This window comes from Bufo gargarizans, chromosome 9 (assembly GCF_014858855.1).
Source record: "Bufo gargarizans isolate SCDJY-AF-19 chromosome 9, ASM1485885v1, whole genome shotgun sequence".
NCBI classification, from domain to species: Eukaryota; Metazoa; Chordata; class Amphibia; order Anura; family Bufonidae; genus Bufo; species Bufo gargarizans.
Window position 1 is genome coordinate 119,213,125 of NC_058088.1, and position 24,897 is coordinate 119,238,021.

The window sequence follows — 24,897 nt, forward strand, 5'->3', positions numbered from 1 at the left end:
CGGGTGAATTGCGGATCTGCAATTTGCGGATCCACAATACACTACGGACGTGTGAATGGACCCTAACAAAGCTACAACCATCCGTGTACCTCACATGGATCCAGAGATCTCCACGTGAATTGCTCCAGTTGCTCTGCTAGATTTATTTCAAGCTGGCACCTCAGAGGGTGTGTCCTTTGTGCTGCAGCTGGTGGCAGTTGGAAGGATGGAATTAAACATCTGTGCCCACCTCAGAGAGGTGGACAGAGAAATTAGAAAAAGAGCAAACAGCGGGTGGCGCTATACAGATGAATTTCATTGAATAACTTATTGGCTATACAACATTTTTAATTACATGCAATTGCAGAAGTATTCTGATCCAAGTGCTGGTTTGAAAATATTTTTAATGGGACAACCCCTTTAAGTTTCAGTCATTGTCTCCATCAGTAACAGTGACAGCCATGCTAACCCCATACCCAGGATAGCACCAGCATGAGAAAAGCATTTTTCAACCAACGAGGTTACTTGGACTCCTTACTACACAGACGCAGTTTATCCGGTGTGTAGAGCTTGCATATTCAGGTTCCAAAGTCTACTTTCACACTTGCACTAACGCAATCCAGCAGGCTGTTTCTAGAGCCCATTGACTGTAATGGGAACCAGTGGGGATCCGGATGCTCCCCAGGGTTAAATACCGGGATTCGGCTGGGCCAAATCTGTTGGGTGCAGCAATGTTCGTCTGGCTGAATCCTGGTATTTATGCTAGGTTATGGTCGGATTCCCTCCAGATCCCATTGCAGGCACTATCCAGCTTTGCCAGATTGCTTTATCGCAAGTGGGAAACTAGCCATAGAATTGCATTCTGGGTATACATTGTGTAAGTGGCTGTAATATACAGAATAGGAATATTTTGAATACATATACTGTAATGTCTTATCATGCACTGTGCATTCCACAGGTCCTGCACACAGTTATATATGGGACATACTGTATATGTACATCAGTCAATCATTCGCTTTTGGTCATGTGTTCATGTCTATGCCTCTAGTAAGCCTTCATATTAGAAAGCAAGCAAAAATGTTGCACACGCGTGTACAGCATGGCGGTGTGTACGGAAGTGGCCATTGTAGCTTGCGCTAGATTTAAGTACTCTGTTTCCAGTTATTGTCACAAAATGCGCAGCTCCGCATTCTCTCCCAGACCGTATTTGGTCTTGTGCTCATGGAAAAGTTTTATCAAAGCTTGTTTGTACATGTTGTGATATTGGTCCACAATCTCTGGGCTCGGGTCCGTTATCTGGGGCACAGTGACTGGCTCTCCAACTATGGAAAATGGGAGAAATATAGATGTTATTGAGAATACTCTTACAACATATGAAATATACTAAACTATGTCACACACAAATAGTGAGATGTTCCTAATGTTCTGCCCAAAAAAGACTATGGACACCTTTGGTGTTTTGGGCTAAAAATCATTTTTATAATTTGGTTTCATTAAAGTTTTTTTAACTATTTGTCTTCTGCAGCCTGCATACATCAATGTACATTGCAATCTACTCGGTCTTGTTTAGGTTGAAATCCTGCTCCTCGGAAAACAAATCTAAGCTGACCTCTTTACAACCAGATGAGGGTTATCAGCTTTATGAGTGTTCAGGAGCGCAGGCTACAGACTGATCCATGGGAGAGCTTGTCTGATGGATTTCATACTGAACAGGACTGAGCACTCTGCAATGTATGAGAATACATGCAGGCTGCAGAAGACAAACAGATGAAAAATTCTGATGAAACCCAATTACAATATTGTTTTTTAGCCATAAATATACACCTTACATAAAAAAAAGGCCCTGTGTCCATACAAATGTACTATATTGAAAATATGGTCTATTTTTTATTTTCCAGCATGTGAAAAACAGCCTGAAAGAGAACTTCAGGGTGGTCAGTTGAATGTATCTGACCGACCGTAGAACTACTTTAATCCACTTATACACATTCTATGGTTTGGGTAAAATGGAACATCATGGAAGTTTGAGTGAAAATCTGAAATAAGGAATATTTCTATAACAAAACACAGATTTGGCATCAGAGTTGCTGCTCATTTGTTGGCAGATCGGCCGGCCAGTCACACAGGGCAGTAGTTGGAACTGAACATTCCTATCAATGTTTGTTTGGATGATCATTGACCCGTTTAAAAGGCCCTTTACCTGGAAAGCAGTTTGCATGCAAATCTTTGGCAACGTTACTAGGTGGGGATGGGTAAGAGTGAGCAAGAAAAAAAACTAACTTGCGAAGAGCAAAGTGACTACACAACATCAGCAGAGTAAAGTTTGGTAAAGAATTTCATAACCTCACAATGACGTCAGGTGCAGCTGAATATACAGAACATTTATTCTCATGAACTTCTTAGAACCCCACTCTGACTCACTAGTTGTGTTCCTGTTTCCTGTGCTTCTTGGATTACTCCTTCCTCTGGCCACTGCTTGTCTTCTGACCACTGTCTGTCTCTCATTTGGTACTATGTTGTCCATCTGGTTCTGATATTGGCATGTCTTTTGACCACTCTTTGTTCTTGTTTCATACTGCATAGCTTGTCTGTTTCTGACCCATTTACATACAACTCTGGGATTGTGTTTGTCTTTGTTGTTTGTCTGTCTCTGCACTTAAATGGCGTAAAGCCCGTCGACCAGTTGGGTCTATCCAGGGCCGGCGCCACCCATAAGCAGAGTAGGCCACCGCGTAGAGCGCACTCTGCCTGGGGGTGCCGGCAGGAGTCCGAATCCCAACTTAACTCCTTCTGTTCCTGTACTTGCCGGCCAGATGCGCTGCAAGTATGAGTTTGTTCAGTCACACAGCTACGAGACCCTGGTGTATTTAAATCTCATTAAGGCTAATTTCACACTAGCGTTCGGGTGTCCGCTTGTGAGCTCCGTTTGAAGGGGCTCACAAGCGGACCCGAACGCTTCCGTCCAGCACTAATGCATTCTGAGTGGACGCGGATCCGCTCAGAATGCATCAGTCTGGCAGCGTTCAGCCTCCGCTCCGCTCAGCAGGCGGACACTTGAACGCTGCTTGCAGCGTTCGCGTGTCCGCCTGGCCGTGCGGAGGCGTGCGGATCAGTCCAGACTTACAATGTAAGTCAATGGGGACGGATCCGTTTGAAGATGACACAATATGGCTCAATCTTCAAACGGATCCGTCCCCCATTGACTTTACATTGAAAGTCTGGACGGATCCGTCTGAGGCTATTTTCACACTTAGAAATATTTTAACAATATAATGCAGACGGATCCGTACTGAACGGAGCCACCGTCTGCTCTGAACGCAAGTGTGAAAGTAGCCTTAGACTGCCTTTCAGAAAAGTTTGTCCTGGGATTCGAACTCACGACCTCTACACATAACTAGCTAGACAGCTTTCATAGCTGTGAGGGTAAATGCCTTGCCTCTGATGTGTAGAGGTCGTGTTTGAATCCCAGGACAAACTTTTCTGAAAGTGGTTTTTTTTTTAAATACAAGACTGTTACTTTACTGCCATGGGGGAGGGGGGCTATTGGCACCATGATACTGGCACACTGAGGGGGGAGGAGAGAGGCACTTGATACTGGCACATTAGGGGGCAGGGGGAGAGGATGGCACTATGATATTAGCACATGGGGGGCAAGAAATGGACATGAAATGTGAAATGATGGGGGGGCGCCAAAATGTAAATTTGCTTGTGTTGACAAACATCCTTGACTTCGGGCACACAATCCCGCAAGACCAGAGCAGAACCTGGTGAGCACCCCTGGCAACCGCACTCTGACAACCTGCACAGGGGTGTCAGAGGCTGCAGGACAGTGACTGGCAGCAGGGTGGCACACATTTGTGTATATGGGTCAGGGCACACCTGCTGCTTGACTAGGGGCCATAGATTCTGACTGGCACAGAGTGCCCAGCAGTGGCACATGGAGCCTAATAGGTGGCACAGACTGTCTAAAGGGCTATGAATGGTACAGGGTGCAGGACAGTGCTAGACTGGCAAAGGGAACAAGGCAGAATACTGTTTTATGTTGCCCTGGTGGCACAGGATTTCAGACAGTGGCGCATAGCATTGAATAGGTGGCACTGCCCGTGTTTTGTGTGCCAACCTGCTGAACAGCGCAGAGTGATTGGCATCACTGGGATGGTACTAGGTGGCAGACAATGGCTGGATATTATATATACATGACCATAGTCAGACTGGCACAGGGTACGTGACCATAGTCAGACTGGCACAGGGTACATGACCATAGACTGGCACAGGGTACACGACCATAGTTAAATGTTACATGCAATAGGTGGCTGAAAAAGGGGCGGGTAAAGGGGTGTGGTCAATGGGTGGAGTCAAGGGGGCGGCAAAATTAGCTTTTGCCTAGGGTGGCAAAAATCCTTGCACCAGCCCTGGGTCTAGCTATCTAGTGCTTGTACTAAAAGTAGGTAGGGAAAGCAGGCTGGGTTCTAGCCTTAGGGCTCACTGTCCTTGTCTGTCCCCACCTACAGTCGTAACACACTGCCTGTAAACAAGGTGATCACATAGAACAATTATTTAAGCGACCTTCTACCTACTTGGAGGTTAATCAATCTGCTGCAAAACAAATATTAACTTTCACCTCATTAACAACCTCCCAATTAGTTGCACAGAATTTGTTGTTCTTCTGGGAAACAGTACAAGCCTCCAAGATGAAAATTAGTGTGAAAAGGGAAAAGTCTGTGGCGGTCATGGCATTCAATTAAATTCCAGTTTAGAAAATTAACACTTTAAATATCTGGCTCATAGACACTTTTATTAGTACATGCATCGTTAATTAAGAAAACTAAAACTTAAATTTAAGGCAAATAATTGAATGCTTTATCTACAGTTTATTAAATGAGATGAATCTTTTATTTTAATCTCCCTTGATATAATACACCTTGGCCTAAATACTGTTGCATTGATGAAAAATTACGTGGTTACATCTTTGCAAAATAAATGAATAACATTGAGAAAATGTATGTTTTATATAGTGTTAAAAATTAAAAAAAATTAAAACTTACCCACAGTTGTTATTGGTCTGGAGTAAGGGATCAAACCCTTTGATTTAGGTGATATTAAGCCACGACCATAGAAGAAACATGGAGCAAACCCCCAAAATTTCTGGACCTTGCATTGAGCTGCACGAAGAAAACTCCCCTCTGAGAAATTGACTTGGTCATACAGGTCATTCTCTCCAAAAGAGAAAGATGGAACTAGGTCAGCCCTATAATGAGACACCAAGACGAGGACAATCAGCAGAGGTCTACCAATGTTTTGTGCTTCAGACTCAAAATTTTATTGTAATTACGGTAAATATGATAAGTGAGGAAAATTCATAAGGCAAACTTATTCTAGTTTCACCCCAGTGTTAAAATCACCATATCCGGCATGCTCAGATATTGCCTTTCCCCGTTGGTGCCCATTGACTGTAATGGGACCTGGCGAGGAACATCCTGGTGGATGGTTGTAACGCTAGTGTGATGCTCTAAATGCTCTAGATTCCTCTTATAATTATGTTTTTCTATGTCAGAGGTCGAATGCCTAAGGCTAAGTTCATACTTTAGTTATTTGGTCAGTTATGATGAGCTAAAACCAGTGGTCAAGACTACTCGGAGATAAGGAATAATGGAAAGATTTGCACCTGTCCTGTGTTTTTGACCTAAACCTGGTTTTGGCTCACAATAACTGATGGAAATCACTGACCATATAACTAAAGTGTGAACTTCATCTAACTTTACAAAAAAATAATAATATTGTGCTACTGTTCAGTACTGACCCATGCTCAAGTGCTAGTCTCACAAATCCTCGTCGTCTACTTAGGATGAGCGTTGTGACTCCAGGTTGACAGGATAATGACTCAGCGGCTCCACCTATCACTATAACAACGGCATTGCCGGGACCTTTCTGGGATAGAGCGTAGCCTAATGATTTTTGATTCACAGGGCACAAACCTAAAAGGAGATAGTAGGGTTAGAAAGGTATGTGGAATGCAGAGACACTTAGACTATGACAACATGTTCATTATTGGGTAAAGATTTTAGATTAGTAGATGTTGTACATTTCAAAAACTATTCATATACAATATCCACAAATCATGTATTAGACATGAAATTAAACGTACCCCCATCATGGATCTGCAAAAACTGATCTATTACAATAATACAACCGCATGCATCCGTCATGATCCGTTTGTATTATCTGTAACATAGCCAAGACGGATCCGTCATGAACTCCACTGAAAGTCAATGGGAGACGGATCCGTTTTCTATTGTGCCAGGTTTGTCAGAGAAAACAGATCCGTCCCCATTGACTTACATTGTGTGCAGGCAGCGTTTTGTTGTCCGCCTCCAGAGTGGATTGGTGACTGATTGGAGGCAAACTGATGCATTCTGAGTGGATCCATTTCCATTCAAAATGCATTAGGGGAAAACTGATCTGTTTTGGACCGCTTGTGAGAGCCCATGACGCATCTCACAAACGGAAAGCCAAAACGCAAGTGTGAAAGTAGCCTAAGGGGGCAATTTATCATTAAGGAAAATAATTGAGGTCAGTTTTGAGTCTGCATTGGTTTACTTTGTGCCAAATGTATCAAACGGTGCATGTTGGAGGTTAAATTTGGCGCATATTTAAACCTAACAGTTTTGTTACTGCAGGTTTTTACGCCCCCCTCCTAATGTAGTGAGTTTGCAACTTTTTTGTGACTTTTTAAAAGGTGTTAATTTTCTATTAGTTTTCCCTTATAAACTAATAGAAAATTAACATTTTTTTAACCTTTTTTTGTAGTTTGTAAAGTCTTTGTATTTGTAATCTATAAAGCATCAAGATGTTATAATTAGAGTTGAGAGGATACCTGGATGTTCGGGTTCAACGGGTTCGGCCGAACTTCACAAAAAAGTTCGAGTTCGGGACCCGAACTTGACCCCAAACCCGAACCCTATTGAAGTCAATGGGGACCCGAACTTTTGAGCACTAAAATGGCAGTAAAATTTTTAGGGAAAGAGCTAGAGGGCTGCAAATAGCATTAAAATGTGGTTAAGAGCATGGCAAGTGCTCTGCACTGGATAGGGAAATGACTTTAAATAAAAATAATAATCTTGATTTAAAAGGACCATATGAAGTAGGAGGTTGAGGAGGCGGTGGATGTGGCGGTGTAGGTGGAAGCAGCGGTTGAGGAGGAGGTAGCGTACACTGCTTTTTGGTTTTAAATATTTTTTTATTTTTTTTTATTAGGGTACACCCCAAAACATTGGGAAATATAACCTGTGATAACCCCCTCCAGTCGTGATAAACACATGTTCAGACAATACACTGGCTGCAGGGCAGGCCAGCACCTCCAAGGGGTAAAGGGCAAGCTCAGGCCATGCGCCCAATTTGGAGACCCAGAATTTGAAGGCGGCAGACCCATCATTCAATACGTGTAGGCGCGTGCAAATCTACTGCCCCACCATGTCGCACGTCCCCGTGATGTCCACGATCCAATTGGATATCTGCTCTATCAACTTTCGATGTTCTTTTATGCGCCTACCATGGTGATCACAGGTGGTGGGGAATCAGGGTTCCAGGCCAAAGAGGGAGCGTGAGAAAGGGATACCACATCCAAGGGAGGTCAATGGATGAAATTAAATGTAATCGAGTGGAAATGTGGGACAAAGTATTGAAGCATAAGCTTCCAAGTTAAGGAGGCGGCACGCGGCAATTATCCACTCCCGACTCGGAGAGGTAGTGACGATAAATAACAATACAGGACTCTTAAGTTGCCCTGTTATTTGAATGATTCATTAAAATTATAGGGAATGTCACTGCTGTATTTTGGATTAGTAAATGTTAGATAGGAGAGGCCCTGCTGCCGCTTTGTTGACTCTAGATAACTTCTGCCTGATCGCATGTCCCTGTGACGTCCACCATCCATTTGGATATCTTCTCTATCAACTTTCGATGTTCTTTATTGAGTCTACCATGTTGATCACGGTTATCGGCGAATCAGGTTTCCACGCCACAGAGGGAGCGTGAGAAAGAGAGACCACATCCAAGGGAGGTTAATTGTTTCAAATTAAATATGACAGAGAGTAAATGTGGGACAAACTATTGAAGCGCAAATGTGGGACAACTTGTTAAAGTTTAAGCATTCAATGAAAGGAGGTGGAGCGCATCAATTAAAGAAGAATTTCTGAAACTTAATTCCTTGTCACCTATGCAGAGCAGGGGTTTCTATCCGGCAAAATTGGTAAAATGTCACCTGACAATGTAACCGACAATTTTTTAAAATTTATGTTCCTGACACCTATGCAGAGGTGCCCCTGTGACGTCCACCATCCATTTTGATATCTTCTCTATCAACTTTCGATGTTCTTTTCTGAGCCTACCATGTTGATCACGGTTATCGGCGAATCAGGGTTCCACACCGGAGAGGGAGCATGAGAAAGAGAGACCACATCCAAGGGAGATACCATCCATTTGGATATCAACTTTCGATGTTCTTTTCTGAGCCTACCATGTTGATCACGGTTATCGGCGAATCAGGGTTCCACACCGGAGAGGGAGCATAAGAAAGAGAGACCACATCCAAGGGAGATAAATGGTTGAAATTTTATTTTGATGGAGCGGAAATATGGGAAAAGTTATTAAAGCAGAAGGATCGAAGGAAAGGGCCAATTAAAGACAAATTTTTAGAAATTTAAGTCCCTGTCACCTATGCAGCGTAGGGGTTTTTCATCACCCACCAATGGAACTGATTATTAAAAAAAAAATCGGTCCCTGTCATCTATGCAGAGCAGGGGTTTATTCACGTCAAAAATTGTTTAATTTCACCCTAAAATGTAAAATAAAAATTAGTGAAATTTATTAAGCTGTCAACTAGGTAGAGCAGGGGTATATCAGAGCCAAAAATTGGTTAATTTCACCCGAAAATGTAACAGACAAATTAGTGATTTTTTTTTACCTGTTACTAGGTATAGCAGTGGTATATGATATCACACCCAAAAATTGCTGAAATTAACCCTAAAATGTAACAGACAATTTTTTTTACCTGTCTACTAGGTATAGCAGTAGTATATCACACCCAAAAATTGGTGAATTGGTGAAATGACATAAAATAAAATACGTCCCAAAAAAAACAACATGATTTATAAGGTGGAGGAGTTTGAGGAGGCGGTGGAAGTAGGTGGAAGCAGAGGTGGAGGAGGACAAGGTAGCCAACACTGGTTTTTGGTTTTAATTATTTATTTTTAATTACGGTACACTCCAAAAGAGTGTGAAATATCCAAAATACAAGAATGAGCAATTGTGCTGTAGTATAACAATGGCTGGTTAAGGCCGGTATACATGTCTATTCTGCACAAGGTACGGACAAGTCCTGTGGGATCCATGCCTGGTTCATTTTAATGAACGTGAGCTTGTCCACCTTGCGCTTGTCTATGATAACACACCCTGCTGTGCTAAACACACATTCAGATAATACACTGGCTGCAGGGCAGGCCAGCACCTCCAAGGGGTAAAGGGCAAGCTCGGGCCATGTGCCCAATTTGGAGACCCAGAAGTTGAAGGGGGCAGACCCGTCATTCAGTACGTGTAGGCGTGTGCACACATACTGCTCCACCATGTTGGTGAAATGCTGCCTCCTGCTAAGAGGTTCCATATCAGCTGGTGGTGCTGGTTGTTGTGGTGTGCTGACAAAGCTTTTCCACATTTCGGCCATGCCAACCCTGCCTTCTGAGGTGCTGGCGGTGCCCCAGCTGCGTTGGCAACCTCTTCCTCCTCCTCTGCCATGAGCATGTTATCGCTCATGTGGGCCAGGCTGTCCTCTGTGGGAGGTGTATCGTCTGTGTCCTCTGTATCCCCCCAGCCACGCACCAGTGATGGCCATGAGCTGGTCTGGGTGTAACCATGCTGTGAAAAAGGTTCCTCCTCCTCCACCTTGTCATCCTCCAGAACTGTGCCCTGGCTGGATAACTGTGTACCTGGTGTTTGTGGGTGCAGGAACCCACCCTTGGAGCCACTTATGAATGACTGGGCGGAAACCCTACGAAATGATCCCTCTTCCTCCTCCTCCTGTGCCACATCCTCTTCCATCATCGCCAGCAGCGTTTTTTTAAGGAGGCATAGAAGTGGGATAGTAAGTTAGTAACGCTGAGAATGGCGTTATCGGCACTGGCCATGTTGGTGGAGAACTCAAAACAGCGCAACAAGGAACACAGGTCTCGCATTGGAGGCTCAGTCATTGGTGGTGAAGTGGTGCTGTTCCGCAGAGCGACTCACCCGTGCGTGCTGCAGCTGAAACTCCTCTATCGCCTGCTGCTGTTCGCACAGTCTGGCCATCATACGCAAGGTGGAGTTTCACCTTGTGGGCACGTCACATATGAGGCGGTGAGCGGGAAGGCTGAAGTTACGCTGCAGAGCTGACAGGCGAGCAGCAGCAGGGTGAGAACGCCGAAAGCGCGAACAGACGGCCCGCACTTTATGCAGCAGCTTTGACATATCGGGGTAATTTTTAAGGAATCTCTGCACCACCAAATTCAGCACGTGTGCCAGGCAGGGAATGTGCAAACCGGCTAGGCCCAGAGCTGCTACGAGTTCGGGCAATGGTTTTTTACAGTACAAATTAATTTATGAAGTTATTTCCCAAAGCTCATGCTCTGCACAGTATTAGAACAAAATTTTTATGCGAATTGACTTTGGATGTTTCATCCGAAGTCAATTCACTCATCCCAAATTATTACTTTCATATATTAGCATTACGTTATGATATATTGATGCTTTATAGATTACAAATACAAAGACCTTACAACTAAAAAAAAATGGTTAAAAAACGTTAATTTTCTATTCGTTTATAATGGAAAAGTAATAAAAAATGAACATCTTTGATTCGCTCATCCATAGTAAGGCTCCATTCACACATCCGCAATTCTGTTCCGCATTTTTCGGAACGGAATTGCGGACCTATTCATTTCTTCCGGGTCCGTATTTCCATTCCTGAAAAAAATAGAACATGCCCAATTATTTTCCGCAATGGCAGACAAGAATAGGCATATTCTATTAGTGCCGGCGATGTGCGGTCTAAAAAATGCGGAACACACATTGCCGGTGTCCGTGTTTTGCGGATCCGTGGATTCGTGGATACGAAAAACACACACAGATGTGTGAATGGACCCTAATACTGATAAATTACAATCAACCTACCTCCGCTCATCAGGTATTCCCGTAGTATGGGCAGTCTGAAGTTTCCTGCAAGTGTAGCCAAATGAGGTCGAATTCCAGGGAATTTCTGAGAAAATCCAGTAGATTCTGTGACAAAATTACAAAACGCTCCAATGCACAGAATCCCATGAGGATGTGAACCAATAATGTAATTACGCCCTGGAGGTAGATTGTGTGTCTTCACAAGCTGTGCAGGGGGAACAACAGGATGGAAAATGTTACACTCTCTTATTGGATCCATTAGACTGAGTTTAAAAGTTTCCCTTTCCCCTCTAGATTTTAGGATATTGCTGTGTTTCAAGCCACTGTACACAGCTGCATATATGGACTTGGCCACATGGCATCACAACTGCGACAACTACATGTATGTTCAGTGGCTTACTGGAAGCAGTGTTTTTCTGCACCTTATATATGGCTGACAAACAGGATTTCTACTACTTTTACTACTTTGCTATATTTTATTATATACCTGTAAATACTGTATTATAAATATGAAATAAAGCAGAATTTTACATTGTGCTGCTTTGTGTCTTTGTCGGTGAATACCATCTTGGATTGCATGAAAACTGCACCTTTGTCGTCTGAGAACTTAAAACTTCAAAAACTTTCTAGTATTCTAGTCATTTGTTAATTCATAAAAATGCACGATATACGAATTGAATGACCATAAAGAAACAATGCACAAACCTTTATAAATGCAATACCTTCTCAACTGTAGTATATGCACACGGATGGGGGTTCAAAAGTGAAAATCCGCTTTTTAGTGCAGACTTTTGTGCGTTTCCACACCAGAAACTGCATATGTTACTTGTGGTTTCTGGTGCAGATTGGATGCAGATTTTCTGCAGATCACACCCTTGCATTGAAAAGGGTGGAATCCAACAAAACGGCACAAAGGGTTGATATGTTGTAGATTTCAAAATATGCACAGCAGGTCAATTTCTGTAAAGGGAATCAACAAGGTAAAAGAGGAGAGAATATTTACAAGAAGAAAAACTGCTACAAGAGGACATAGTTTTAAATTAGAGGGGCAAAGGTAAAAGTAATATCAGGAAGTATTACTTTACTGAGAGAGTAGTGGATGCATGGAATAGCCTTCCTGCAGAAGTGGTAGCTGCAAACACAATGAAGGAGTTTAAGCATGCATGGGATAGGCATAAGGCCACCCTTCATATAAGATAGGGCCAGGGGCTATCCATAGTACTTAGTATATTGGGCAGACTAGATGGGCCAGATGGTTCATATCTGCCGACACATTCTATGTTTCCATAAAAAAGCAAAGTGTACATGAGATTTACAGTATCTGATCTCCTTCACTTTGCTGTTAATGTTTTTCTGCACAAGAATCCATTCTACAAAAAATGGCGTGGTGTTAAAAGGCAGGTAGTGCTCAACCTCATATACAGTTGTGCATCTATACCCAGGGGAGCAGATCCTGCACTTGTGGCTTGTTGCTAATGGCGATCCCCAGCAAAAATGCATACAGTGGAGGATAGCCGCAGCGGACCACAAGTACCACAAAAATACATCCTACACAAGATAGAAAAATGTGTGGATGTAAATAGCTACAGTATATGAAATAAACATTAATAAGAAAGGTGCACTACTGTGGATGCAAACAACCAAATCTGACTAAACCCTCAAACTAGCCATATATCCTTATATTAAGGACATATCTGAGCCCGAGCACCGCGCCAAGGTATCTCAAGTAGTTACTTGAGATACCTTGGCGCGGTGCTTGGGCTCAGATGTGTCCTCAATATAAGGATATATGGCTAAATTCGCAATTTTAACACCAGTTTGAGGGTTTAGTCAGATTTGTTTTTTTTTGCATCCACAGTAGTGCACCTTTCTTATTAATGCTTATTTCACAAGAATCCATTCAGAAAAAAACGCACATATTTTGACCGTGAATCCAATGAAATGGTTTAGTCCATATTGTCCATATAGCTGATGGGATACAGAGGTATAATGAAGCATGATCACATGTAACTGTTACCTCTGTATCCTGCATTATGGTCAATATGGACTAAACTGTTTAAGGCCCCTTGCAGACGAGCATGTCCGGATTAGGTCCAGATGCGTCCCGGGTGCATTGCGCAAACCTGCGCGAGCAGGTACGCAATTGCAGTCAGTTTTGACTGTGATTGCGTTCCGTTGTTCAGTTTTTATCGCACGGGTGCAATGCACGCACGTGATAAAAAACTGAATGTGGTACCCAGACCCGAACTTCGTCACTGAAGTTCAGGTTTGGGTTCGGTGTTGTGTAGATGTAATTATTTTCCCTTCTAACATGGTTATAAGGTAAAATAATAGCATTCTTTACTACAGAATGCTTAGTACAAGGTCAATTGAGGGTTAAAAAATAAAAATAAATTTAACTCACCTCCTCCAATTGATCGCGTAGCTGCTGGTCTCCTGTTCTTTCTTCAGAACCTGTCAAAGGACCTGTGGTGACGTCACTGAGCTCATTACATGGTCCAATCACATGGTCCATCACCACTGTGATGGACCATGTGATTGGACCACGTGATTTGACGTAACCACGGGTCCTTTAGCCGGCAGCTCCTGATTAATAAGAAGAGACCGGCTGCAACACGATCAAGAGGAGGAGGTGAGTTAATTTATTTTATTTTTTAACCTTCAATTGACCTTCTACTAAGCATTCTGTATTAAAGAATGCTATTATTTTCCCTTATAACCATGTTATAAGGGAAAATAATACAGTGAATAGACTGTCATCTTAGCAACCATGCGTGAAAATCACACCGCATCCGCACTTGCTTGCAGATGCTTGCGATTTTCACGCAGCCCCATTCACTTCTATTGTGTGGAAAATGCACAATAGAGAGCATGCTGCGATTTTCACGCAATGCAGAAGTGATGTGTGAAAATCACCGCTCATGTGCACAGCCCCATAGAAGTGAATGGGTCCGGATTCAGTGCGGTTGCAATGCGTTCACCTCACGCATTGTACCCGCGCAGAAAACTTGCCCGTGTGAAAGAGGCCTAATTGTATTCCTGGTCGCTAAATTGGACTGTTACTTTTATACTGGAGTTGAGAATTTATTTCAGTTTGTGCATTGCTTTTGTATGGTTATTCATTTTATACAAAAAGACTTGGCAAGGTATGCCATGTGTATTTCATGAAGATACTGTGGGGGATCCTGACCGCATGTCTAGTGTAGTCACCCCAATGAAAGTAATTCTACTGGATCTTTGTGTTTATCTGTCAATTACTTGTTTATTGGAAATATTACCTGTATAGGAAAATAGTCCCGAAAATAGTTCCAGACAGACCAATTGCGCACCCATTCACTACGTCGACCCCCTATAGAATAGCAGAGAATAGTCACTTCAACAGATTAAGACATGGGGGATATGAAAGGTGGTCTAGTTTAGAAGATGCAATGGAGTCTGGTGTCTTCTGCAGTTACATAGTTTGATTAGTACAAAAATAGGTTACACAAAGAATGGCGTAAAGCAGTGGTAAAGCCCCTCACAAGAGCTTAACTCAGAGACTGACAGATAACCTATAAAAGGACGCTGAGAGCTGATAAGCTATAAAAATATTGTTTTATTGAATATATAGTTAAAAACATACAAAGGGGTGACAGACAAATGCACAAAGTGCAGTACAATCCTGGGAGAATTTGTAAAGTACAACAATGTGAAAAGACAAATGACCTAGATGTAAATACTTATGAATAAAACAAAACTGCCGTATAAAATATATATTAAAAGAATACCCACTATTGGTAAGGGTGCAGGTAATATCATCAAATGTAAAGTGCAAACTGCTGTGTAAGCAGAAAGGAGAGAGGCAACTCTCCAATGTGGGTCTCTGAATATATATATATATACCTACTCAGCTAAGGCTACTTTCACACTAGCGTTCGGCTAGCGTTCGATCGGATCCGTTCTGAACGGATCCGATCATAATAATGCAGACGGAGGCTCCGTTCAGTACGGATCCGTCTGCATTATTTTAGCAAAAAAAAGCTAAGTGTGAAAATAGCCTAGTACGGATCCGTCCAGACTTTCAATGTAAAGTCAATGGGGGACGGATCCGCTTGAAGATTGAGCCACATTGTGGCATCTTCAAACGGATCCGTCCCCATTGACTTACATTGAAAGTCTGGACGGATCCGCACGGATCCGCACGCCTCCGAACGGCCAGGCGGACACCCGAACGCTGCAAGCAGCGTTCAGCTGTCCGCCTGTCCGTGCGGAGGCGAGCGGAGCGGAGGCTGAACGCCACCAGACTGATGCAGTCTGAGCGGATCCGCCTCCATTCAGACTGCATCAGGGCTGGACGGCTGCGTTCGGGTCCGCTCGTGAGCTCCTTCAAACGGAGCTCACGAACGGAAACCCGAACGCTAGTGTGAAAGTAGCCTAAATTAGGCGGATGGTAAAGTGCATGTGCAAGTTACAAGAAAGTCACAAGAAAAGACATAGTAAATGTTTTGTCAGGAAGCAAAGACCGCAAAAAGGTAAGACAGACAAGCAGATAAAGAGAATAAGGTCACATACCGTGTATGAAAGGAACTTGTTACTATTTAATACACGGTATGTGACCTTATTCTCTTTATCTGCTTGTCTGTCTTACCTTTTTGCGGTCTTTGCTTCCTGACAAAACATTTACTATGTCTTTTCTTGTGACTTTCTTGTAACTTGCACATGCACTTTACCATCCGCCTAATTTAGCTGAGTAGGTATATATATATATATTCAGAGACCCACATTGGAGAGTTGCCTCTCTCCTTTCTGCTTACACAGCAGTTTGCACTTTACATTTGATGATATTACCTGCACCCTTACCAATAGTGGGTATTCTTTTAATATATATTTTATACGGCAGTTTTGTTTTATTCATAAGTATTTACATCTAGGTCATTTGTCTTTTCACATTGTTGTACTTTACAAATTCTCCCAGGATTGTACTGCACTTTGTGCATTTGTCTGTCACCCCTTTGTATGTTTTTAACTATATATTCAGTTACATAGTTTGGTAGCCTTGGACAGCAGTGGTTAAAACCGTTTGACTGGGCTTAGGGACTATTGGACACACAGAAAAAATCCTATTAATTAAAGGGGTTTATTGCAACTTTAATACTGATGACCTCTCTTAGGATATCATGCGAATCAGCTGTGTACAGGAGCTGCGGTGTGCCAAAACCAGGCACAGCTCCGAACCCTGTGTAGTGGCCTGGCTGCTGCAACTCTCTCCCACTCACTGCCTACTGTATATTGATGAACTATCCCAAGAATAGGTCAACAATATTAAAGCCTTTAACACTGTACTTCTGGCAGAGGAATAAACAGTTAAACACCAAAGATTGACGTAAACCACCCGTTGTCAATACGGCATCATTGGGTGCACGAGATGAATGTTTTCTAGCCTTAAATAGTGAGAACACGATCTGTATATTATATATGCTGTCAGGGTTTGCAAAATACTCCTGCAAGTGCAAAGAAAATATTGAATCGTACATCAAAATGGATTTATTCTTTTAATCTTTTAGCACAATGTCATATGCTTTACCTGTTTCTGGTGTTTCCCAATCGAATAAGACCCAGCTGAAGTACACAGCAGATATTGGCCAGAAATGTGTGAAGAATAGAAAAATAAAAACCACAAGAGACATGAATCCTGGTGGGAGATAGCATAGCACATTGTTTCTATTAGTTTATACATCCAAATGTCATACAGTACAATAATAAGTCATGTATTTCAGATTTCCCCTTAGTGACCACCAATACGCCTTTTTACTGATGTAAATAAAGGGGGATTCAGTTAAACAGCTGCCTTTAATGGTGCCTTAAAAACTATACATTGTTCTGCAAAAACTAAGCCCTCATACAGGTACATTGATGAAAAAACAAAGTTATAGCTCTTGGAATGCAATTTAAAAAAATAAATAATGCGTGGTCACTAAGGAGTTAAAGTGGGGGATTACTAGTTGTGGGCTTAGTAATGAAATGTAAGTCATTAAGTTTGGGCAATGCTTAACTGTTACATATTTTCTTCATTGGGCGCTGCTTTGCCCCAATATACATCTGTATTCCTGGGGTTATACCTTTGATGTAAGTAAAGTTTAAAGGGTTTTTCTAGGATTTTACTCTATTGGCTCCTACTACTGAAAACCGCTGCACTACCAGACACATCCTCCTGCAGGGAAGGGGCTGTCATGATCTAGTCAGCTTCTGCCTCCTTCTGCTGATGGGTGGGAGTACCGGATAGACCTTCAGTGTTTCATGAAAATCTAAGCAACTAATACAATTATAATGTATACAATTATTACACAACTATAACTTGACTAGACGACAGATCCACATTTCAGCCTAGAAAGTTGTATCATCTTTATTTGTTGTTATACAAGAAACACAGGTTCACAAAAGCTGCCAGTGTGACCACAGACATAGCCATGATACCATCAGCACAGCAGTCTCCTCTATGGAGCAGATGGGTATCTATCTATTATCTAGCTACCAGTCGCTCTGTCACAACACTAAGGCCTCTTTCACACGGCCGTTGCGGAAACATGTGCGTGTGCATTGCGGGAACACCCGCGATTTCTCCACGCAAGTGCAAAACATTGTCATTCGTTTTGCACTCGTGTGAGAAAAATCTGAAGTTCAGGCTTGGGATCAGTGTTCTGTAGATTGTATTATTTTCCCTTATAACATGGTTATAAGGGAAGATAATAGCATTCTGAATACAGAATGCATGGTAAAATAGCGCTGGAGGGGTTAAAATAAATAAATAAATAATTTAACTCACCTTAGTCCACTTGTTTGCGTAGCCGGCATCTCCTTCTGTCTTCATCTTAGCTTTGTGTAGCAACAGGACCTGTGTTGACGTCACTCCGGTCATCACATGATCCATCACCATGGTAAAAGATCATGTGATGGATCATGTGATGACTGTGACTTCACCAAAGGTCCTTGTTGACACAGAGCTAAGATGAAGACAGACGATGCCGGCTACGCGAACAAGTGGACTAAGGTGAGTTAATTTATTTTATTTTTTTTCTAACCCCTCCAGCGCTATTTTACTATGCATTCTGTATTCAGAATGCTATTATTTTCTCTTATAACCATCCATGTTATAAGGGAAAATAATGATGATCGGGTCTCCATCCCGATCGTCTCCTAGCAACCGTGCGTGAAAATCGCACCGCATCCGTACTTGCTTGCGGATGCTTGCGATTTTCACACAACCCCATTCATTTCTATGGGGCCTGCGTTACGTGAAAAACACAGAATATAGAGCATGCTGCAATTTTCACGCAACGCACAAGTGATGCGTGAAAATCGTCGCTCATGTGAACAGCCCCATAGAAATGAATGGGTCGGTATTCAGTGCGTGTGCAATGCGTTCAACTCACGCATCGCATCCGCGCGGAATACTCGCCCGTTTGAAAGGGTCCTAAGTGAAGATGGTGAGGACCCACTGAGGTGCTAAGGATTTGGCATTGGGCTAAGCCAGTGATTATGAATATTTTACACTAACATCCCCGTAAGGAGGTATCAGTTTTTCTACAGGGATTCCCAGGACACTTCCCCCTAGCATAGTATCTGTTGGCAAGATGTGTATAGCGTCTAAAGACAGGCAACAGCAGGCAGGAAACAATTGTGGTCAGATAGGCTGAGGTCAGGGCAGGTGGAGTACTTTTGCTGTAGTGTTCAGGCAGAGGTCAGGGCAGGTGGAGTACTTTTGCTGTAGTGCTCAGGCAGAGGGCAGGGCAGGTGGAGTACTTTTGCTGTAGTGTTCAGGCAGAGGTCAGGGCAGGTGGAGTTCTTTTGCTGTAGTGTTCAGGCAGATGGCAGGGCAGCTGGAGTGCTTTTGCTACAGTGTTCAGGCAGAGGTCAGGGCAGGTGGAGTACTTTTGCTGCAGTGTTCAGGCAGAGGTCAGGGCAGGTGGAGTACTTTTGCTGTAGTGTTCAGGCAGAGGTCAGGGCAGGTGGAGTACTTTTGCTGTAGTGTTCAGGCAGAGGTCAGGGCAGGTGGAGTACTTTTGCTGTAGTGTTCAGGCAGAGGTCAGGGCAGGTGGAGTACTTTTGCTGCAGTGTTCAGGCAGAGGTCAGGGCAGGTGGAGTACTTTTGTTGTAGTGCTCAGGCAGAGGGCAGGGCAGGTGGAGTACTTTTGCTGCAGTGTTCAGGCAGAGGTCAGGGCAGGTGGAGTACTTTTGTTGTAGTGCTCAGGCAGAGGGCAGGGCAGGTGGAGTACTTTTGCTGTAGAGTTCAGGCAGAAGTGGTTAACAATACATTTGGACACAAACAAGTCGATTCAGTATCAGACTAGCTGTAACAGAAGAACAGCTCGGCACAGTATGGTATACAAAAGGATCTTATCCCTTGGGCAGTGGAGGAAGTGCCATGAGAAGCTTGAGATCTTTGGGGATTAGCTGAAATGCAGATGAATTGGTGCATGCTGGCATGGCCCTTTAAGAAGCCAGCATTGGCATACATGGAGAATGTCTGGTAAGGCCTCTTTCACACGACCGTTTTTTTTTTCTGTTTTGCGGGCCGTTTTTTGCGGTCCGTATGCGGTCCGTATACGGAACCATTCATTTCAATGGTTCCGCAAAAAAAACGGAATGTACTCCGTGTGCATTCCGTTTCCGTATTTCCGTTTTTCCGTTCCGTTTAAAGATAGAACATGTCCTATATTTGGCCGCAAATCACGTTCCGTGGCTCCATTAAAGTCTATGGGTCCGCAAAAAAACGGAATGCATACGGAAATGCATCCGTATGTCTTCCGTATCCGTTCCGTTTTTTGCGGAACCATCTATTGAAAATGTTATGCCCAGCCCAATTTTTAATATGAAATTACTGTATACTGTATTTGCCATACGGAAAAACGGAACGGAACAACGGAACGGAAACGGAACCACAACGGAAGCAAAAAACGGAACAACGGATCCGTGAAAAACGGACCGCAAAACACTGAAATGGACATACTGTCGTGTGAAAGAGGCCTAAAGGACACAACACAAGTGAGAATGTCAGGAGGTATGCACCATTCAGTGACTAAATGCAGGGTTACATTATGCCTCACTCACACCTCAGTGTTTGATCAGTGATTTCTATCAGTGGATTTTGAGCCAAAACCATATGCGGCTCTAAACACAGAACAGGTGCAGATCTTTCCCTAATACCTTATGTCTGTGGAGGCTCCAATCCAGGTTGTGGTTCACAATCACTGATGGAAAATACTAACCAAAACACTGGCGTGTGAATGAGGCTTTATCTTGGTTATACAGTATATCTGCCCCATAATCGGTTGCTTATGGCTTAAGCAAGGATCTGATGGGTAAATGCACAGCAAAAGTGGCAAGGGATCCTATTAACAACCAGGGCGCTGATGTCCAGTATGTCTAGTGTACAGTATGAGTCTGTGTTTATTCCTTCGTACAGATATCACAGGGACTCTACTACTACGATATGTTTAAGTGAATGGGCTGAACTGCGATACCAAGCACAGCTACTATACAATGTATGGCACTGTGCTTGATAAGCTGCGAGAAGGCCACGGCACTCACAGGAGCGCCACTACCTCCTCAAACAGCTGATCGACGGGGGTCCGGGGTGTCAGAAGCCCACCAATCACATACTGATGATCTGTCCAGAGGATAGGACATTAGTTAGATAGGACAGGAGCTTCATCGTCGTCACTGGGCATGCGCCAAGCCCAGTGACGTCCGATGCTCGCGCTTCCCTCAGTCTCCAGCAAATCGCACTGGCGCAGCCCTCAGTGGGTACTGCGTCTGCGCGAGACTTCGCGAGGCCGTCAGGGAGGGGGAGGAGAGGGATGAGACACTGTGGGCGGTTAGGGATTCAGGAGGAAGGCGTTTTGGGCACTGCAGGGGGGCGTTACTGGGCACACAAAGTGGAACATAACGCCCCTCTGGGCACCTTCAGGATTAATTAGCATAATTATCAAAGTCGTTTTTCAGCAAAACTACTGGACGGATTACAGTATATAACAGCAAAGCCGATTCAAGGTAATCTGTGGAGGATGACTGGTTTAAAATCTGAATTTGTGTTATGAGAGGTGACAGAATCCCTTTAAGGCCTCAAAAGGCCTTGGCAAAGTGTGTGTACATGCCATAGACCAGGCATGCTCAACCTGCCACCCTCCAGCTGTTGCAAAACTACAACTCCCATCATTCCCGGATGAGCCTACAGAAAGGCATGGTGGGCGTTGCAGTTTTCCAACAGCTGGAGGGCCGCAGGTTGAGCGTCCCTGCCATAGACCATTCCCTCCATTACCATGCTTTGAATACAGGAATACATTGGTCAGTGAGTGCAACAACATGTCCTCAGTGTGAATGAAGAGTCCTAGAATTGTGATACACAAGTCATATAACGAGTTATGGTAGAATAACGCTTTTTGCTGTTCTGTGACATAACTTACCCATCAATAAAAAGGAGAATATCCATTGAATGATAGAGAACAGTTGCATGCATGTTCGGAGCTGCTCCTGGAGTGACGCCGCAGCAGCGGATATAGAGTGCAGTGCAGAGCGCAGTGTAAGTCTGCTCCCTAAAACACATCAAGGTTTGGAGAACACATTTATTAGAACAATGCTGTATAATGAAACGGCTCTGGCAGGGAACAACCTACTGGAGCTCTCTGGATCCACCATTGCCGGAAGCTGCCTGACTGCCCACTGGCCCTATTTACTATAACAGGTTTTAGTCAGGCCGATTCTGGGCATATTTGCTGGGTTGTGGCCAGATTATAGTTAATGGGGCTGGCGGGCATTCAGATAGCTTCTGGCAACGCCAGATCCAGAGAGGGAACAGCCTGTCGGTGCTCTCAAATCCTATTGCGAAACTAGCCTAAGGCACAGCTCATGCTAGTGCAGGGAGCTCAAGACTGGTCTATGGGTACACTAGTTTTGATAAATGTTCCTCACTGCCTCCTCGCAGCTTACCAAACATGATGCCGTCCATTGGATAGTGGGACTGAGCTGCTCCTAGATCAGTGATGGTGAACCTTTTAAAGGCCGAGTGCCCAAACTGCAACCCAAAACCCACTTATTTATTGCAAAGTGCCAACAAAGCAATTTAACCTGAATACTATAGTCCAATATAGTATAGCCTCTATGTACTTTATCATTTAGCTATAATAGCCGGCCTACATTCAGCGCACTGCTTGTGCTGTTCATAGCGCGCCTGCGCTGATGAATGGCAGGAAAAGTCTAAGGCATATTGTACACCATAGACTTTTTCCAGAGTGCGGGTGCCCACAGCAAGGGCTCTGAGTGCCGCCTCTGGCACCCGTGCCATAGGTTCACCATCACTGTCCTAGACCATGTGACCTATAAACATGATGTCACTAGACGACTATGATGAAACGTCATAGCCTCTTCAGACAGCTGATAGGATGGGTCATCGGTATAAGGCTACATGCACACAAACGTATTTTGTTTCCGTGTCCATTCAGTTATTTTTGTGGGTAGGATGCAGACCCATTCATTTCAATGGGTCTGCAAAAAATGCGGACAGCACACCGCGTGTTGTCCGCATCAGTATGTCCGCTCCGTAGCCCCACAAAAAAATAGAACATGTCCTATTCTTGTCCGTTTTGTGAACAAGGATAGGTATTTTTACAATAGATCCGCAAAAAAATTGCATACAAATGTCATCCGTTTTTTTGCGGACCGCAAAATACTGTATTTTTTGCCATTCCCAAAAGTGGGGGGAAAATAGCAGTGCGTCTTATGGGGTGAATGCTGCAATTTACAATGATACACGGCCGCCGTGATGCCGCACAGCGCGGTCGGCAGGTGTATCAACTGAGAGGGAGGAGGGGCTGGGGGTTGGCATCTGGATTAGGAATGACAGCGGGGACCGGTGCAGTCCCTGTATTCTATTGCACCGCCCAGCTCACTGTTGTATAATCTTATCTAACCTGTAGGCATTGTTAAGATATAATAATCATGTGTAATCCAGCTGTATTACTTACAACATTAAGTTCCGTAGCAGAGAGGAAGGAGGAGGGCGTCCCAGCCTGCCTCCTCCCTCCTCTCTGCTACGGAACTTAATGTTGTAAGTAATACAGCTGGATTACACATGATTATTATATCTTAACAATGCCTACAGGTTAGATAAGATTATACAACAGTGAGCGGGGCCGATGCCGGATACGGCATTAATGCATGTCAATGGGAAAAAATGCCAGGCATGTGTTCCGGAATTTTGGATGGAGATAAAACCACAGCATGCTGCGGTATTATCTCCGTCCTGAAAAGTCAAAGTGACTGAACTGAAGACATCCTGATGCATCCTGAACGGATTACTCTCTATTCAGAATGCATGGGGGTAAAACTGATCAGTTATTTTCCGGTATAGAGCCCCTAGGACGGAAAAGAATAACGCTAGTGTGAAAGTACCTTTATATATGTTTTTTATGGAAACTACTGAAAGAAAACAAGTGAGACACTGCTATCAGGGTGTCTGTCAGTACTCACTGCGTGGTGCCCTCGGAGAAGCACCAACCTGGTGCCTGATTCCCATTAAAATACGTGCAGGCATTACTTTCTTAAGACATTCTTTACTATAAAATGAGCCTTGACCTGAGGTCAGATCATGAGATTACGATCCTAAATGTTTTTCTAGGATACCATCCATGATATATCATCCATTATTATATGAAGCAGCATGATGGGGCTATTGCAGTAATATTCATGCTATGCCTTACCTCGCAGATCTCTGGAATACGCCGCTATGATTGTTTTCATGGCTCTGAATGTTCAAGCTTCCTTTTCGTTGTCACCTTTGGTGAATTCTTAGTCTATTGGTGGGAGACTTCATCCATGTGCCCGAAGGGAGACAAAGCTGCACTTAGGTAGGAAAGACGCCAGACTGTACAGGGGGCGATTTGCGGCTGATCTGTGCCCATCTAGAGCTACATCATATCTGAATGAAATTCAGGGGCTGCAAGTTAATAGTTATTGTAAGTACCTGTAATGTCACCCTGCGCATTGTACAATGGAACATTCCACAAACTGATGAAACTTCACTGTCCTTGCTCCAGGGTTAATGGGACGATGTCCAAAACAAACCGAAGTCCTTATCAGTATATGTCCCAGGGGATGCGCAATGGGAGGGGGACAAGTGGCCTCCTCTCAATCTTCAAATCTGCAAATTCGTAAAATATGCAAAAATATAAATTGCAATATACTAGAAATCAATGGAGCTGTGTAAACTAATACATACAATCTGATCAGTATTAGAAAGTTTTAGCAGTTGAAAATCATCAGCCCCTTTGTGCAGCACTTGCTTTCTAAGAAAACGGAAATCAACACGACAACCTGGCACCAATTGAAACCTGAAATGCAGTATGTTAGTGGAAAGAGTAATGTATATGTTTTTATTAAAAATCTTTATTTCTGCTTTTTAAAAATTAAAATACCTTTAAATAGTGACCAATCTAATTCACAATGGCTTTCAGTCCCAGACTGAAAATCTGTCCTATCAGACTCCCTGTGCGCCACCAGTCCCATCCCTGTAATCTGTATCATTTACTTTACGTAAAGGGGTTGTCTCACTTCAACACATGGCATTTATCATGTAGAGAAAGTTAATACAAGGCAGTTACTAATGTGTTGTGATTGTCCATATTACCTCCTTATACAATATAGCGTAGTCAGTGTACAGCCTGTATAACAGTGTAAATTTGGTGT

General features: G+C 43.4%; 1 protein-coding gene across 1 annotated transcript; it reads right to left on the reverse strand.

Moving 5' to 3' along the window:
* Nucleotides 1-365: 365 nt before the first annotated feature.
* Nucleotides 366-24,181, reverse strand: LOC122946501 (diacylglycerol O-acyltransferase 2-like). The gene is made up of 8 exons (XM_044306188.1): nucleotides 23,913-24,181; nucleotides 21,621-21,749; nucleotides 16,742-16,849; nucleotides 14,457-14,527; nucleotides 11,179-11,383; nucleotides 5,780-5,954; nucleotides 5,025-5,227; nucleotides 366-1,301 (listed from the first exon to the last, which is right to left on the reverse strand). Exons 1-8 carry the CDS (start codon nucleotides 23,950-23,952, stop codon nucleotides 1,147-1,149), a joined length of 1,086 nt encoding a protein of 361 aa, XP_044162123.1. The 5' UTR covers nucleotides 23,953-24,181; the 3' UTR covers nucleotides 366-1,146.
* Nucleotides 24,182-24,897: the final 716 nt, after the last annotated feature.

Coding starts and splice junctions, on each gene's coding strand:
- LOC122946501 (XM_044306188.1), bottom strand. CDS start 23,952: ATGAAAACAATCATAGCGGCGTATTCCAGAGATCTGCGAG. Junction 16,850..21,620: donor ATTCTCCTTTTTATTGATGG/GTAAGTTATGTC, acceptor ATCTCCCACCAG/GATTCATGTCTCTTGTGGTT. Junction 11,384..14,456: donor GGGACTATTTTCCTATACAG/GTAATATTTCCA, acceptor CCCCCTGCACAG/CTTGTGAAGACACACAATCT.